Source organism: Netta rufina (assembly GCF_964035555.1).
Source record: "Netta rufina genome assembly, chromosome: 1".
Taxonomy (NCBI): Eukaryota; Metazoa; Chordata; class Aves; order Anseriformes; family Anatidae; genus Netta; species Netta rufina.
In genome coordinates this window covers 204,256,934-204,275,350 of record NC_140123.1, presented here as the reverse complement: position 1 = coordinate 204,275,350, position 18,417 = coordinate 204,256,934, and the positions used below count along the sequence as shown (strand labels likewise).

General features: G+C 47.5%; 1 protein-coding gene across 1 annotated transcript in view; it reads left to right on the top strand.

The window, feature by feature from the left end:
* Window positions 1-18,417, top strand: part of PLXNA4 (plexin A4) — a gene marked incomplete at its 3' end in the record, with an annotated part of 399,326 nt that overhangs the window by 9,431 nt on the left and 371,478 nt on the right. The window contains exon 2 of the mRNA XM_084283189.1: window positions 15,864-17,127. Coding sequence (XP_084139315.1) covers window positions 15,949-17,127 — 1,179 coding nt within the window. The 5' untranslated portion in view covers window positions 15,864-15,948. The remainder of the gene's footprint in view (window positions 1-15,863; window positions 17,128-18,417) is intronic.

Below are 18,417 nucleotides of genomic sequence, written 5' to 3'. Positions count from 1 at the left end.
AAAATAAATATGTTTAGAAAATGCTGTTCTGGTCACCCAGTGCTTTTCTCAGGTCACTGCCAATTTCGCCCACTGTTAGGAAAGGTCTTGAAGGTCCAGGATGAGGTTTCTGGAGCAGGAGTTTGGCTGCACAGCCAGAGCGAGAGGGGGGTTAGGACAAGTCCAGTTCTTATTCCTTCACCATCCCTTGATTTCTGTGCAATCCATCAGGTGCTGGAGGGAGAAGGATATATTTTTTTTCTAGTTTGTAGAGAGGAGAGAGAAGAAAGGAAAAAGTTTGAGGTTTAGCTCCACCACAGGACTGGCAATAATAGGTGTGACCCTGAAAAAGCCTTTATGTCTGGGAACATGGCTCCCAGTGAGCTGGGTTACTTTGATGTTTTTCAGAAGGTGCTGGCCTGAGGCAGGCACTCCTGATGGCAAAGGGGTCATTCAGGGGATGCTCACCTGCTCTGCCTTCCCTCCTTTTAGGTATGGGTGTGTGTGGAGGAAAATTTCATGAGTATCTGCAAAAGTTACAGCATGATGCAGAGAGATGTAATAGTGAGTTGGAAGAGAAAAACATGGTCCTGTCCACGAATAAGTTTCATTTCGTGGTTGTCCTCTCTCCCCTTTCCATCCTTCCTTCTCCTTCCCTGGTAACGCAGAAACAGCTTTATTTTATAATAAGCAAAAAGGTCTCCAGGTGTGGGTTTGTGCCTTTCTGCGTCTCCCTGTAATGGGCAACTTACTTTGCCACCCATAATTTGCCTCTTCCAAGGTCTCCTTGTAGGCAGAAGGCCATTACAGCAACTGCCTAGTCCCAAACACAAGACAAAAGCTCAGGTCAGGGTTAAGAGGGAGTGGATTTTAAGCTGCAATATGTTGTTGCTGGAGCAGGGTGCTCAGCAGAAGGGACCCAAACCTGCCCGCGGTGATGCTGCTATGTGGTGGGGAACGTGGATGGAGGGGTGGGAGATGAATGTCTTGGCCTTCCTACACAGAGGAAAGAATCAAATGTCTGCCCTATATCAAATATCATGCTCGATTCCTGTGGGACTGAGTTATTGGTGAGGAGGAAGCTGACCTTCTCCTGTATATATGAACTGAATCTCTCGTTTGCTTTGTTTTTGATTTTTTCCCCCCCTCCTGTTGCAGAAGGAGTGCAATACTTCATTTCGCAGGAAATAATATTTTCTTCATTTTCTCCCATGGTGGGGTTACTTTTTTGTTGTTTTTTTTTGATTTTTGTTTTCTAAATCTTGGTTCAGACGATCAAGCTTTCCTCCCTTCAGCTTTCCTTGCTTTATAGCTCGGTTGGCACGCTGGGCCCTTGCTGCCCACATCTGTGCAAGTCCATTAGTTTTGCTGGAGGCTGGGGGTATTCCCCTCTTACGGCTGCTGAGGGTGAACAAATTCTCCTGAAACTGAACAAACACATTAATATTTTAATAATCACACCCCAGCAAGCTTGAGAATTAACAGTCAGTGTTTCCCTCATTGCTGCACACATCTATCCTTCCTCCTGGCTGCCTTATCCACAGCCTTCCCCGACACAAACTTCTCTGCAGATCCTTTCCTGCAAGAGCTGGTCAGGAACATCTTCAGAGCAGCGAGTCCTTCAGAGCCCCAGGTCCTTTTCCTTCCTCTTCTGCTCACGGAGAGCAGACTTTTTGGAAGCTCAAGAGCTCTGTTTCCCACACATAGGTCCCTTGGAGATATTTGAAGGTACTTTGCTGAAGTTCGCAGGTGACTTTTGAAAACCTTGGCCATTGCGTTCATGCGTGTATATATATATATATATTAATCTGTTCTCTCTTCCCTCCTGTTTTCTTTCTCTGTCAGGAATCCAGCTGTGCAACATGTGGCACTTGTAGAACTTGGAAGGCAGGAAGATCAAGCAAACACAGAGCTTTCAGCAGAAGAGATAAATTTCCAGGCTAAATTCAAGCCACGTAGACCCAGTCTGTTTTAGTTTTAAAGCCCCGCTGGTAGTGATGTGTGGGAGCTGTAGATATAAAGCCAAGGAGAGAAGAAGAGTTTATTTGTATTATTTCTGGCACCTCTGTAGAAAAACCTCTGTTCTGAGGTCGTGGTGCTTGGCACAATGTTAGTCTGCATGGGTCCTACCAGTGAAACTGGCTGTTGAGTGCTACCTTCGTGCATGATTTGAAGGCAGAGAAAAGAGGGAATTTTCTTCCCGAAACGAGTATTGTAGCTGCAGGAGGAATGTGTCGGATTTGTGGGGGTGGATGGCATGCAGATGGCCACAGAGCAGAAATATTTTGTTATTCATAACCCATTGAATTGTGAGAGCATTTTTTGCACCTGTGGACACCGCTACATTTTTTTATCCCAGCCCTCCGGCATCAGGCAGGACCGCAGCTTCAAGGTGTGGGCTCCCTGTACAGGCAGCTGATGGGGATTTCCTACCTGCAGAGCACACAACAGGGTGTGATGGGCCCATAATATTGAGTCATGGCCATGGATTTGGAGCCTGGTTTGCTCCAGGCATCTCCTGCATTGCCTGTGTGTGTTTGCTAACATTGACCTCGCAAGGGTCCATCTGGCAAAGGGGTGTTAGGTGGGCTTGCTGCTTTTTGGAGGAGTCCCTGTCCATCCTAAATGCTTCACTTTTGTTTTAGTAAGTTAAAAAATAAAAGCAAATAAACCCACAGGTGGCACCCAGATGTACTCCCCAGGCCCATCCTAATAAGCTCAGCAGCACCCATTGCGAACCAAAGCTGCATTCAGCCTAACCCCACCGCCAGCAATGCAAACTGCATTTCCCTCCCTCCCTAATGCGAGCAAAAGATTTACAGGCTATAACTTTTGAAACCGGGGCAAATTTGAGTCCAGCTTCCCGTTGGAGAGCTTGCCTCATGTCATTAAAATCCATCTGCAGCCACCCAAGCCTCCCCGCCGGCCCCAGGCTGTGTGTCCCAGCCCTGCGGGAGCTGGGGCTGCAGCCCAGATGATGCTCCTGAATCGGAGAGGTTTTGTCCACATCCCAAAAAAGGCAGGGGTTCCCGGGCATGGGCTTGCATGCTTTTGACAGTATTTAGGATTTGTGCATTGCTCAAAGCGCAGCTGTTGGCCCTTATGCTGGATCTCCCTCTGTCCTAGAGCGGGAGGAGCAGAGGGAACTCAGTGCAGGCTTGCATTGCGATGCCCTGCGGGGAGCAGAAGGGCATGTGGAGAGCAGTCCTCAGTGGCTCTTGATCTTTCAACACCTGTGCATCTGCTCTGCGATGTTTCTCCATGTCTTGCATCCTATTACCAAGACCTCCATTGCTAACGCCCAGGATTTCACCAGCAGAGATGACCTTCCCACACCCCCACCTCCCCAATGCCTCCGACACAGGTGCCTTTAGACCGTGCGTGAGCAGACAAGGCTAAAGCAGATGGTGTTTGGATCTGGATTAAATTAGAGTTTGGGGTGACATTTTGCTCACAGCTGACTGAACAAACAAGCAACTTTCTTTTGGGCAGTAAGATCCAGATCTGAAACTGCTGGTTATTGCAACCCCCTAAACTATCTTTTGCAGAATGAAAGAGCTCGTAGGAGTGTTTGTGGTGCTGGGTTTTCTCTGTAACACCCATCTTCATACAGCTTATGCTTTGAGGTGATGCATCTGCAATTGGGAGGCTGTGCAAACAGCTGAAACAATTGAATCATCCTCCTCGTGGCTGCTCTGGGGTGACTTGTTGATCTGCTGATAGCATCGTGCTAAGTGAAGGATCCTGCAAAGTGCAGAGCATCTGCACCTTCCATCTGTGTCCAAGAGCCTGGCCCAGGGAAGATATTTATGGGAGGGGAAAGAGAGAATTTGCTTTTTGCAGCTGTGTTTTGCAGCAGCAGCAAGCTGCCTACCGAGTGGCATTGCTGGTGGCTGCCTGGCAGTGTCTCCTCCCGGTGTTTGTCCCTGCGGGGACGCACCTGTATAGATTGCAGAGAGCTTTAGCAGCAGAGGGGATTGATCAGACACCTCCTCCCTGCCTCCCACCAGCTCCGCAGGCCGTGTGCCAGCAGCCTGTATCATTTCAGGACGCCCTGGACGCGTCCGTGCAGACACATGGCTGAGTACAGTGACCACCGGACTATTTAAAGCAACTTCAACAATGACACTTGAGCGTGTAATGCACCCATTCTGCTGAGGCTGGCAAAGTGCTTGCAGAGCGGATGGGTTTAAGACTGATGGGAATTCACCACTCTGGAGCCATTAGGGCATGCGCGTGCTCCTAAAAACTGCACCGGAGGAGAAAATAATTGAGAAAATCAGCTATAAAGGAGGTTCCCCTGGTGCTGCACACATGGCTCTGCGGAATAACTGTTGTGTCTTTGTGGCAGTGAGCTGGGGGTTGAACACATGGGCTGTGGGCCTGGCTCATCCGTGCTGACTCTGTGTCACCTTGGCCAAGCCCTCTGCTCCCTGGACCTCTGTCTCCTTGGGGTGTTTCTGGATGGAAATTTTTGGAGATAGGGTTTGGATATTTGTAGGATTATTTGGTTATTTTTGCAAGCAGCGATGTGTTATTTTACCGAGCCGGGATGAAATGGTCCTTCAGGACAAGGTGTGATGTGCTAGGGTGATGTACGACAGGATGGCAAAATAGCAGCAAGGTCACGGCACCAGGGTCTGCACTACCTGCTCCTCCCAAGGTTCGGGTGGTTTTAACATATTCAGATATAGTCTGTAAGTGAGAGCTGCTGCTCCTGATTCTGCGAAGTCTCATGATTTGGTAACACCTTCTAGGCTTGGCGTTAAATATTGGTGTTGAGAAGGAGTTGGAAGGGGATAGGATTGTCCTTTGCTCACGCAGCCTCTTCTAAACAAATGTAGAAGGGCTCAGGAATATTCTGTGCATTGTGGCATATTGCTTGTTTCTAAAGTTCAGCAATTACCTGCTCTTTTTCACCCCCTCTTTCTCCTCCTTGCAGTCGCACCTCTTGTTTTAATACATGTTTTCCAAGCTCACGAGCAAGCCAAAAATGGAGTTTTCTCCCCCAAACTTTAATCTTGTATAACTGATTTGACCTCAGATGTGTCAGTAGCTGGAAGAAGCCCATCTCAGGGGAATCAGGAGAGTCAGGAGCTGTGGGATCAATGCACTATTCATGCAGAGGGAATGTTTTAGTTCTTACAGAACTTGCAAATCTGCAATCTGCCCACGTGTCCCAGTCTCTCCTCATATCCCTTTTACTAAATTGTCTCTACCCAGTTTTTTTTTTTTTTCTCCCTCCTCCACTTCCAGCCTTCCCTTCCTTGTGTCAGAGCCTCCTCCTCTTGTGCTTGCCAGTTGGGTTAATTAAGCTGAGCTGCAGCATAACTCCATCAGGGAGCACAGAAGAGTTTTCCTTTGCTGCAGTGCTTAGCACCACAGCAGCCTCCAGCTGACACAGGGAATAAGTGTAGGGAAAACCTGCTTAGTCCCTTCATCCCCGATGTTGGGAATGTTTTACTCATCCTGTGGTGATAGCCCAAGCGCCATCTGATCCATCCTGGGAGCAGTGGCAAGGGCAAATCCTTTACCTGTGACTTACTGATTATTAGGTGCTGTAACCTGGTCAAATTCAGACACTTTCAGGCATATCCAGAAGATCCCCTTGACAGCAGGAGAGGACTCTCCCAATTATCATTACCTGCTCCAAAGCAAGGAATCTTTCCTGTAAGACAGTGGAAGGCATATAACCAAGGCCAAACACACACAAAAATATTGTTAACTTGCAAAAACTTTTCTCCTAATTTAGTTCTCAGAATTGCCCAAGCAATTGTGAATGCAACTTCCTCCAGAGATGTTAGCCCGAGGCAGACACCGAGCTGGGGAAATTGTCCACTGAGCGGTTAATGTCTGTCAAGGTAATGAGGACCTTAAATCCGAGTCCTGCTATAGAACATGGCAGGCAACCTGAGCTATAGGTGTTGCTGTTAATGCCTGGTGTAATTATGTATGCATACCTGCCCTGAACTGGGTGTAGAGAAATCGCCTAATTCTGTGCAAAAATAAATGCCTGCATGCTGTACAGGACACATTTGTGTATCCCCTTGCAAACGCAGCCTGGGTTTATGTATACGACATCAGATCTCTTCTAATCTTCCTGTTAACAAACAGAGCAATGTGATTATCTTTTTTTTGGCCTGTATTAACACAATCCTGTCTCTTGCCTAGATCAGATCCTGGCCATAGGTGCCCTGTCTAGCTCAGTGATATCTTGAGGCATAATTAGGAGCTAGTTATCCTGCAGCAACAGCTGGGCAGGGCTCTAAGAATAACTTCCCATTGGCCTATGTATGTCTTGGCAGCAGCTAGCTTGTCCTCTGCCTTGCAGCGAAAAAAGTCACTGGAAGAGAAAATTATGGACAAGTTTGAAATAGTTTGCTCGTGTTATTATTGTTGTTGTAGTTATTAATTTGGAAGAGGAGGAGTTGTGCTATTGATTCTCTGCTGAAAGTGCTGCTTGTGGTCTTCTTTTGTCTTCTTCCCAGCCTGTAAAATGAGGTTTTATGGGACTGTGGTGGTACTGACTTCAGGGATGGATGTCTAACTGCTGTTTTTTCTTTTTTTTTCTTCCCTTGCTCCCCCCTCCCCCCCCAAATGATCACAAAGCTGCTGCTTATCAGGGCCGTGTCCATACCGCCTCATTACAGCTATCAGCAGAACAAGTAGTCAATCCCCCTTGCTGCTGCTGGGCTTGAAATTGTGTCTCAGCTGGAGGTCTCTGCTAGAGCAAGCATCGGGCTCTCCATCAGAGCCTTGCCACTTTGTTTGCCTTCTGGATCGGGTGACATCTCAAAAAGCTCCAAGTCAAGTGGGGACGGAAGGTTTTAGCCAAAGCACTCTGAGGGGAAGTCCTCTGAAAGGACATCTCTCGTTTGGGCTCATCTCAGATATTTTTTTCTCAGGGGGAATCTTTGAACACAGAAGCTGCACTGAGCAGTGCTTTGCTTAGAACTTAACAAGAAGTTCTCTTATGGCAGTACAGTTGCAATTTATAAACAATTTTAATGTAGTTTTTATTACTTTTGCTAAGGAGGACCAAGTAAAGCATGCAGTAGATTAATATTGTTCAGAAAATGTCTATTTCCCACTGTAGTTTTCCATTTGTAAACATGAAGTTATGTTTTGTAGCAATCTCAGAAGACACCTGGAATTTGGAGGTGGTGAACTTTGGGGCAGAAATATGGAGTAGGCAGACTTCTGAGATCTCTTAACAACCTCTTTTCAAGCCCACAGGTCCAGAAAAAAAATAGGATACTTTAAAGTGGAATGAAGTAAAGACTTTACACGCACAAGTTTCCCAGAGGAGCTGTGGCTGCCCCATCCCTGGCAGTGCCCAAGGCCAGGCTGGATGGGGCTGGGGGCAGCCTGGGCTGGTGGGAGGTGTCCCTGCCATGGCAGGGGCTGGGAGGGGATCACATTTAAGGTTTCTTCCAACCCAAACCATTCTTTGATTCATGAGGTTATGAACTAATGAGTTTGGGACCTAATTGCCCTCGGTGTTACAGAAGCATGGAAGAAGACTGTCCTTCATGTGACCTGCTCAGGGGCTGAAGGATGGAACAGATGGTGGAAGAGCTGTCACGTTAAAGGCAGAGTGATAAAATCAATGGCATGTGTCTGCCCAGGAGATTCATGGGGGCACCAAGACTTACCCAGAAGCATTTCAGAATTTGGTCAGAATTAGTATGAAACAAGAAGTCTGATATTTTTTTCCATGATCCCCAGTACGGACGTCACCATAAAAATATCACTAATGGCTTCAGTAAACCAAAGCTTTTATTTAGGATCGGAAGGGAAAATGCCAGTCAGCACTGCTTCTTCCCGCTAGTGATAATGTGTGTGTTGGACTCAGGAGCTGGCTGAGATGTGAGATGGTCTAGCCATCCCTGCTTTATGGGACTGTACTCACTAATCCCTGTCCTTAGCCTTTCACGTGGGAAGATGAGGCTGAAGGATTTGCTGCCTCAGATCTTTCTTTCCACTGACCCTCTCCACGGCCAGTGGCTGGTGCTCCAAAACAGTTTGGATACCTGCCACAGAATGAAAGGAGGAAATTTTATGCTGAATAAAGCATTACGGGAGTTTCTGTTCTTGCCTGTGCTGCAAACCCTGTGTCACTGAAGAGAAATCACCGTCCCTCTCTCTGTTCCTTCCCAGCAATACAGGACCGTTAATGGCATTTTCTTTCTGTTCCTGCTCCTGCTGTGTGTTCAGCCTATTTCTCAGCGTAAGGTTTTTTGCAGGATTGATGGTCCTTACTCCAGAGGATCCTGGATCTCGGCGAGTACCCTTGCTCTGCATTAATCATTTTAAGCTGGGCAATTTTGCAGTCATTATATGAGTGAGCATCTCTGAGCCATCAAGCACAGGTAACTGGTTATTGAGGCTCGTCCTGTTTGCAGAAAGCCTGATCCTACCCAGCAAATACATTGGATCTTTGTCCCGCTTAATTTCCAAGCTTTATTCCCCATCATGGTATCATTTTTGATTTTTCCCATCCTACTGCTTTTACCCTATGCTTCTCAGGCTGCTCTGCTCCAGCTGCCTTTTGAATATGTAGTAAAATCGCAGGCTTTGAAGATTGGGGATTCTCTCCTGGCTTCTTTGCAAGTGGTTTCTGCAGCTCCAAATATAGATCTCGGTGCTCCAGCAAGCAGTAGATCAAGGTTTAAAGGTTTTGTTTTTCCTGCAAGCCCCATGTTTTATCCTTGCTGGTGCCTCATGTAGATCTAGAGAGTGAAATAGCCAGGGATCACAAAGTCACTGTGAATTTGGAGTTGTTCTCTGTGCCAGGCTTTCAGGAGACAGCTGAAGTATGGTCTCTGTCTTATGAGATTTGGCTCTTCATGGATTTATACAGTGCTAATTACAAGACTTCAGCCTGAGAGAGAGGAATTGTGTCTCACAGATCTTCCTAAGATTGCAAAGCAGGGGGAAACATCCACCCACTGGCATTCAATGCAACAGAAACTGTGTTCTGCAGCCTCTGCCAAAAACAAAATAGCTGCCTGCTGGCTCAGGGGAGAACCTGAGGTCTGAGTCCCTTGTGCAAGGTTTTAGGGGTCACTTCTGGACTAGGTCCAGAAAATTTTAAGGCTTCATTTGAGCACCCTTCAGAGCCCCCGAGGCCTTGAAGGGAATTTGCGAGTGTAGGTGCAGCCTGCGAGGAAGACAATGTCATTTTCTTCATGGGTGTCCTACAGTGATGTACTTGATACACCAGCCGGGAAAACCTGCTGGGATGAAACCCAGTTCATTTGCTTTTCCATATGCATCATGCCTTTAGGGGCAGGGGCTGTGGTTATTGCTCTTTGTGTCTGAAGTCACAATCCGATTGGGGTCTTCTGAGCTGCAAGTGCCATTTAATTTCTTGGCCATTGCCATCCCCGTGAGAGCTGCACCTCAGTGAAATACAGTAGAAAAACATTTTGTAGTGGGGAAGGTGAAGCTCCAGGAGTGTACAGTGGTTTTTATGGGGGAAAAGAATAGGAATTTGAAGCAAAAGTTAACCTGTCACTCTGCATTTTGTCATTCTCCACTTTTCTTGGTGCTTTGGACCTATCTGTTGTAATAAAGATGTTCCTCAGGCTGGGATCAACAAAGCAAGGCACTGTTGTGACATAGTGTGCTTTTCCTACAATTCTTTGATGCTTTGGGGTGTTCCCCAGTGCTGTGATAAGTAATATTTTTAATAGATGTCCTCGGAATAATTTTGGGAGACTGGAAAATAGTAACCTGTATTGTGGCAGGGGAAACACACCCATGGAGACTCATAGGCAAGCCTGCTCCAGAAAACAGAGTTTAACCCCGGTCTCTGGATTTGTAGGTCATTTCCATGACCTCAAAACTCCATTCTTGTTTCTGTGGCACCGACTATTTGTGTTCTTTCACTCGAGTCTCTGTGTAAGTAAATTCCTGGAGGAACCAAGAAATCATTACAAGCCTCTCCCGTCTCCCTTCCAAGCACAAAGGAGCGCAGCTCTGACCTGATTTTGCTGGTAGGAAACCAAGTCTGAAACGCAGGGAGAAACAGCATCCACATGCAGTTTTCTCAGACGGTGAATCAGGAAGAAAGGAATAAAAGTCCCACTCATGGCAAATGTTAATCCTCTCACTTAATACGCTCCTGGCAGATGCACAGGTAACAAGGTGATGGGCACCCTCCGAGTGCCTGAATGGAATAATCTGTGTGATGAGTGAACGCCACGTTGTGTCGCCGGGGCTTAAGTGCCTTGCAAACAACCCGTTGCTGAAATTAATCTCTCTATTTGGGACAAGCTGCAGCTTGTGCTGGGATCTGTTCATTGTGGTGAGCTCCAAAGAAAAGATGCTCTGGTGCTGGGTGCCCTCAAAGAGAGACTTGCTTCTGCTTTGCAAAAAGGCATCAGACAGGTTGTAAGTTCAGGGAGAAAGGATTTAGCTGAAGTTAGAAGCCGGCCTTTGTCAGGGGAGTTGTCGACAATGTGTCTGTATGGGTTTTCTTGCCATGCCGGCTCCCAAAGAAAAGCGCCTATCCATGGTAATCAGGTTTTATTAAAGGAAGCCAGGAAAAAAAAAATCTTTAGCTGAGATTAAAGGGATTGTGTAGCTGCACTTGGTGCTGAATTGCTGTGTGCTGGCTCCATGGCTGGACGTCTGCCTTGTCAGCATCTGTGCGTGGCCTCCCGTGTCCCAGCAAATGAATAGCTGTGCCTGAGCAGAGCAAAAGCAAACAGAGGAGTGTGCTGCCTGATTAATGCTGGGCTTCATTAACCGCTGAGCCTGTGCTCTTGGCATTGCTCTGGGTGCTGTTGGCTTCCTCCTAACTAGGTGCTCCCTGGTGAAGAATCCATTGGGGTCCATCTGAGCCTGCTCCACCATGTACTGGGACCGTGGGGTGGTGCTGGACCTGCTCTGCAGGAGGGGGTGGTGGATTTGTTCCCCTCCTGGAGCTGTTTTTGGGCCTGTTTTTGTCCTCTTCTAGGTTTAAATGTGTGTTTTGCTCTGAGTCCCTGGCTGGAGCTGGACCCAGAGTAGTTTTTCTTCCATGGCTCTTTGCAGCCAGGCTCTCACGTGTGGCTGTTCTCAGGAAATGTTGCTGCTGACCTTGTGCTGTCCCTGCTGCAGAAGGCACTGATGGCAGGGGACCTGGTGATTTGGATCTGTCTGCCACCTCTGGTGGCAGGAGGCTTGTGTGTGTGTGAACCAAACGGGGAGATGCTGCTGTCTCCCATCAGCACCCAGGGACACGTTCCCCTTTGGAGCTGTCATTGCAGTGGGGTGAATTTGTGGTGGTCTCTGATAGAGGGACGTGAGCGTGGCTTTTATGAGATTGACATCAAAACCGAATGTCCCACCTCTCTTTCCCTTCTCTCTATATTCTTCTACCCAAGTCCTTCTCTCTCTCACTGCACAGACCAGTCCTTTGTGTTCTCTTTACTCCTGCTTTATTCCTACTTCCTCAGACATAGCACATAGTCCTTTTTGACTTTCTCCCCTTGAAACTGGCTAGGTTTTGAGGATATATTCAGCACCCTCTACCTTTCCCATCTAATAACAACCACCAGTTGATTTAAAAGAAGCTAGGAAAGTTTCTTCCCCATAGGGTTTTTTGCAACCTTTTTTTTTTTTTTCTGGTCCAGGGCACATAGGGTTGCATGTCATAGAGTCTTGGGATTGTTTGCTGGAGGGGTCAGAGCAAGACCAACCTGTGTTCTCTTACTCACTGGTCTCCAACTTTTGCTGGAAATGGTCAACAACAGCAAGTAACAGTGCTGTAGGGTGGCACCATAACTTGCTGTCCTTGAGGAAGAAACAAGTTTTTAAACCAAATTGTGCAAAAACAAGGAGTCTTATGGGCAATGTGTCATTTGCAAGCCATAGAGTGGAGACCCTAGTTCTACATGCAAGAGGGTGGTGTGAGACTTTTTGGGAGAGCTGACTCAGAAACCATCCGCTGATATACCTGGTGCTGAGCATGGATGGAGCCTTGTCTGAACCAGATGGATTTGGGAGGAGGCTTCCTCTGTGCCACCTTCATGTCCAATCTAGGTTCACAACTGGTGTAGCTCCTCTTCTGAATAAAAGAATAATATTTTCCTTCAGGACTGCTGAATGTCATGAAGGTTGTGTAGCATCACTTCCTTAGCATGGTTAAAGAAGGAGGCAATTTCTCTGCTCTTTCACGCGCTGGGGAGATGAAGATATTCACCTGGGAGACCCAATCTCAAAGAAAAACTTGTAGGGCATTGTTATGGCCCGTTGCATCCCCTCAGCACAGCTGCTGCATGTGAAGAGTCCAGCAGAGCAGAGGGGCAGCCGTTCCTGATAGATGGAGAAAAAGAAGGGCTGTTTTCTACCAAAACATCATTTGCTACACATCCCTGGGGCTGTAGAAGCTGTGTGACCTTTCCAGGGACCTTGAATGTGTTGCTGAAGAGGCTGCTGTGGCAGGAGCCACGTAGCTCTGCTCAGAAGGACAGTCTGGTCTCACACAGGAGCCCTGCACTGGGTCGTGGCATCTCTGCTGGCTACGTTTCGTGGGGGGGGGAGGAGAGGGTATGTGGTCAGTGTGGGGAGGTGGTTTGGGTTTATTTTGGGAATGCCAAGATCAGAGCCTAAGCCAAACCTCACTGCCTGCTCAGTTCGGCCTTTTGTTTATTTTTCTTATAACTTAATTAGACTGTTGACGACTGAGCAGCTTAAAAGACTGGGTATGTCTACGGCACTGCATTATTTGTCTTCCCAGCTGCTATGATTTCCCACTATCCAAATGCAAGCAATAAAAAGACATGCATAAAACCCCCTTCTTCTTGGTGCATCCTCTAAGGACTACTGCAAACCCTGCTCTATTCTGCAGGCTAAACAACCAATCCTCCTTGCCTCTGCCCTCTGCTGTTATTTAATAATTAAGCCAAATTATAAATGATGGCCCTGAGAGGCCCAAGTACCGACTGGGACTCCAGGATGCAGGAATAAAAAAGTGAGCAGACGGGTGAGATGGGAAACGCCAGAAGTGTTCAAAGAGAAAAACCTTCCTCCTAAGGTCACTCAGACTGCTGGTGGAAGATGGCAAGATAGCCCCAGGCTCCCTCCTTCCTTCTGAAAGGCTGCTTCTGGGTTTGCTTGGTGGCTATCAGGGCTGGTAAAATGTCTAGGCTTTTCCCACTGCAGGTGAATAACTTTTCCCCTAGAGATTTGCTATTTTTGAAGTGTCCTTTTCTGCTGTAAAAAGGATTCCTCTTCTAACCTTCCTGGGGTCACTCTAGTTTCCAGCCCAAATTTGCTGTCATTTCCTGGAGGAAGTTTTCCCCCACCTCCCTCTCCCCCGATAAGTGACAGACACATCTCAAAGTCGGTCACAATTCTCACTTGGTTGGGCCTCAAAGATTTCACATCTCGAGCGCATCTCCTCTTAAGTTGAGTTGATGGCTTATTTTAAAGGGGACATTTCCTCCTGTTGGTATAACTCAGTTTTTGGGCTCTGTAACAATCTTTGGGCAGACAGCTCCTGTTGCAGAAGAGGGGTTTTTGGCTGCCTCTTCAGTCTCGGGGTCACGGAAGTTCCCATTTCCCTGTCCTGCAGCTGTGCTGACTCTGCAGGGCTAAGAGGAGCAAAATACGGTAAAATAGAGGGGTAAAATAGCTATCTTTTTTGTACTTCAAAACAATAATTTCTTTCTAGACCTGCCTAGTGCCTGATCAAACCAGTGTCTCTTAGAAATATGGATCATAAGTCATAAGCGAAGGGAGCTGGTGTTCAGGGTCGCCACGTGATGTTTCTGAACACAGGACTCAAACAGGGACAGCTTCCCTCTTCTGCTGCTCTCTCAAGGATGGCCTCTTTTGAAAGAGGAACGCTTGTGTAGGAGAGCTCAACCCATCACTGTTCTATCTATCATAATAAAGGTTATTAAAAACCTACGTGACTGGCCTGCGTATTCCTGTAGAGCAAATCCTCTCCAGCTCGCAAGACAGTCTTGCGAACTCTGCAGTATAAGCTTGATTTTATTAAATATTTGCTTGACCAGAAAGGCAAAGCAGAGCAGGATAAACATGCCTAAAGTAAATGTGAAATGACCTTTGGCTGTCATCTATCCAATGCCTGCGGCTGCTGTGGTAGGGAGGGCAGTGGGAGGTGAAGGTGATCATACAGCTGCTTTGAAATTCTGCCTCCTGTGAGAACTTTGAAATATTTGGGGTGGCATGAAAGTGGTGGATGCTCTGGAAGCCCAGACTTACCCTTTCCACTATCAGATCTAATCAGTCTGCAGGTCAAAAGAAGATAGGATTTATTCTCTTTGTTATTCCTTGAAGTAAAATTTTCAGTTCCGCTGGCGCTGGCAGAGTTGCACAGATTTGAAAGAGCTGTGAATGCCAGACCCGTGTCACTACCACCCCTTCCTCCCTGCTGGGATTTGCAAACAGTGATTTTCCCTTGTCTCCTCCTTGCACAGGGCTTGCTGTCATCACCTTTGCTCAGCAAGTTACACCCCTGTTTTCAGCAAAAGCTCTCTGTGAGAAATGGGAGGACACTGGCCTGCAGAAGTGCTTCCAAATCACAAAGATCTCTGAGGCTAGGGGTTGACTTGTTTTCTTTTTAAAAGCAGGAAGAATTCTGTGCAATTCTGATATGGATGTTAAAGAGGGAGGGAGGGAAGACCCATGTGCTTTAGCCTGGCCACCTGTAACAAAGGTTGTGCAGTCAGCACTTAGCAAAGAGCTTGGCTGGCAGGATCCAAGGTGGCAGGACTCCATCCTCCAGGTGCTCTGTGGGGCCATACAAGGCCAAACCTTCTCTTGGTACAGAAGCAACCGTGAAAAGGAGGAGGAGGAACAGGGAGCAGGTGGATGTCTTGAATGGGATGATGTATTTCCAAGGCACAAGGATGGGGTGTTGGTGATACACTCACCAAATTAGAGCAGCTGTTCGAAGTCCATGTAGCTTTCACCACCCCAGTTAAAACCTGGGCGATTTTAAGAGACTGAGTGGAGCAAGAAAGCTCCTTTAGACTTTATTATTGCTAATAATGAAGCCTTTAGACTTTATTATTGCTAATAATTAGGCAGCCCCTTTATTCTCTCTCCTCCAAATTGCCCAGCGGAACTCTCTTTTAGACAATGCTGTCTTGGCTGTGCAGTGGGTGAAGAGCAGTCTTGCGGTGATGGCCCAAGGGAGGGAGGGGACCTGGTACTCAGTTTGCTTTGTGCTTGGCTGTGTGCCCTTCGTAGATGTGGCTCTGAAGGCTGGCAAACCGCAGCTCCTACATCTGTACTCCAAGCTGGGCTGGCATGTGGCAGCTTTGATCTGGTAGCCACAGAGAGCCTGTTCAAACAGGCCTGCTCTGAACCAGCGTCTCCCTGAAAGGATGCTAATGTCAGACCAGAGCTGGTTTCTTCCTGGCAAACTTGAAGAGCTGCAAAAGAGCTCAGCATCCATCTGGACTTGTCCCTGTAGGCAGGTCCCTGACCTTCTCCAGAATTCAGTCCCTCATCCAGAAGAGCAGGAGAATAATCCTTCTCCCGTCCTGTCTTAGCAAATACACAACTGGGTCAAAGTTGGCAGTGCAAACAGTAATGTTGCTTGATGATTCTACCATTAGCCTTCTGCACCGCTCTGGCTTCCAGTGAATTCTTGTGCTGCACCATGGGGCACACATGTGTGTAGCAGAGGTTAAGAGGGCACTGATTTGTTATTCTGCTATGTGATTTCTGCTCTTTCTACCAGGATCTTTTCTTTCAGGAGGGCTCCCTTTGTGCCGGCTGTAAGTAGAGAGCTCAGAGACGAGAAAAGGAGGATTAGCAATTAAATATGCTCTGATGATGGCATGGTTGTGAAGGAGGGAGGAGGAAGGAATACTCCATAGTAACGTACTTTTGTTTTCTTTTCTCTTTGCTTGTAGGACAAAATCTGCCAGGGAATTGGTGTTTTGAAGACACTTACAGCTTTCAGTCTTTGTTCCCTTGGGAATACAAATCTTTCTAAACATGTCACCAGCCATGTGGAAGTGGACTTGCCTGATTTCTCATCTCCTGTTATCTGCCACGGTGTCGCCTCTTGGTAGGCAGCAGCCACCCCTCCCAAAGAGGCCCTTCATCACTTTCACCGGAGACCAAGCAGAGGGGAACTTCAACCACTTGGTTGTTGATGAAAGAACTGGGCACATTTACCTGGGAGCTGTCAACAGGATCTACAAACTCTCCAGTGACCTGAAGGTCCTGGTGACCCACCAGACTGGTCCCGATGAAGATAATCCCAAGTGTTATCCTCCCAGGATAGTCCAAACCTGCAATGAACCCTTGACACCCACTAACAACATCAACAAAATGCTCCTCATAGACTATAAGGAGAATCGATTGATAGCCTGTGGGAGCCTTTACCAGGGCATTTGTAAGCTTTTGAGGCTGGATGACCTCTTCAAGCTGGGCGAGCCCTTCCACAAGAAGGAGCATTACCTCTCCGGTGTCAACGAGAGCGGCTCTGTTTTTGGAGTCATCGTTTCTTACAGCAACATGGATGACAAGTTGTTCATTGCCACTGCTGTGGATGGCAAGCCTGAGTATTTCCCCACTATTTCCAGCAGAAAGCTAACCAAGAACTCTGAGGCAGATGGGATGTTTGCATACGTTTTCCATGATGAGTTTGTGGCCTCCATGATTAAAATCCCCTCAGACACCTTTACCATCATACCTGACTTTGATATCTACTACATCTATGGCTTCAGCAGTGGAAACTTTGTCTATTTCCTAACTCTGCAGCCTGAGATGATCTCACCACCTGGCTCCACCACAAAGGAGCAGGTCTATACCTCTAAGCTGGTCCGTTTGTGCAAGGAGGACACAGCTTTTAACTCCTATGTCGAGGTGCCCATTGGTTGTGAGAAGAACGGGGTTGAGTACCGGTTGCTCCAGGCGGCCTACTTGTCCAAGGCTGGAGCCATTTTGGCGAGGTCTTTGGGTGTAGGCCCTGAGGATGATATCCTCTTCACAGTCTTCTCCAAGGGGCAGAAAAGGAAGATGAAGTCCTTGGATGAGTCCGCTCTTTGCATATTTGTCCTGAAAAAGATCAACGATCGCATCAAGGACAGGCTGCAGTCCTGCTACAGGGGAGAGGGGACGTTAGATCTGGCCTGGCTCAAAGTCAAGGATATTCCCTGTAGCAGTGCGGTAAGTCAAGCCTCTACCCACCCGAGTTTAACCTCCTCATGTGCTCACAGAGCTTAAAGTGTGGCTCAGTGGCTAGAGCGAGGAACTGAAGCTGCCTTGTCCCAGTCCTGGCTCTGCCTCTGGCTCACCACACCACCTACTTTAACCACTCCATGCCTCAGTTTGCCATGGAAGAGCTGGGGAATGTATCACTTTCTGACCTTCCCAGCAATCTTATGTTTTTTGACAGATTATGCCAAGGGACCTTAAAATCTTTAGGAGGAATTGGTCTGTTGTTGTTATTTCACTGTGCAATTCATCAGGGGTGAAATCACGTTTCCTTCTGCAGTTTTGGCTCAAGCCTAAACCAAAACAGTACTTAGATAAAGTCAGCTGCTTGTGCTGGTTTCTGTGTCTGATGGTGGAATTTTATCTCTCTGGGCTAGAGTTGGAGCAGGATTTGTTCCCGGAGCTTTGTGAAGCCAGGGCTTCATTTCTTCTGTGTCTGAGGAGCGCTGGTCATTAACCATCAAAGTCCCTTGTCTTCCTGTTTCTAGCCAGCTCTGCGGTGTCTGCGCACTGAAAAATTAAGGCCTGGCTACAGATCAAGGATTAAATGCTGCAAGATTGAAGTGCAGGTCTGGGGAAGAGGTTGGTCTACCTGACCTACAAATGGTCTTAAGAAATTGTCTTGGTTTATTCCGCCAGTTCAGTGAAGTGTCATTGCGGAAATCTGCCTCAGCCCCGGCAGTATGCGGCTGGCTTTGATACCATGCGCAGAAATCAGCATTATAGCCAGCACTGCACCTCGGCTGCTGCACTAACCGCCTCTCTGGGCTTTGATTTCCTTCCTTAATTAGCTCTTTCAAGTAAGAGGCAAGTTTAAGACTGAGCAAAGGGAATATGGAGAAACACCAGGGCGCTTTCCTGCCCAAATCATCTCATGGCAGAGTCAGGGCTTGGGATACAGGACCACTCATGCTGTCCTTTGTACTCAAGCATTCTTTGCTGGGGGATCCCTGCTGTTGCTCCTTTATAGGACAAGGACACGCTAAGAGGAAAGCAGATGGAAATTTCATTGCAGGGAGATCGATTCTGCCTTACCCTGTCCTAATTCCTCTCTGTACCAGCACCCTCAGCGTCATTGCACAACACTGCAGTGCTCTCACACTCCTACACTGAAGGTGCAGAGGGACAAACCCTTTCATTTTAGTGGGATTTCTTCTGTCTAGGCCTGTGCCAGTAGTGAAACTCCCTGTGCAGCACTGCACAGGGAGAAAGTCTTGTGCCCGGATCCGGCTTTGATTGTTA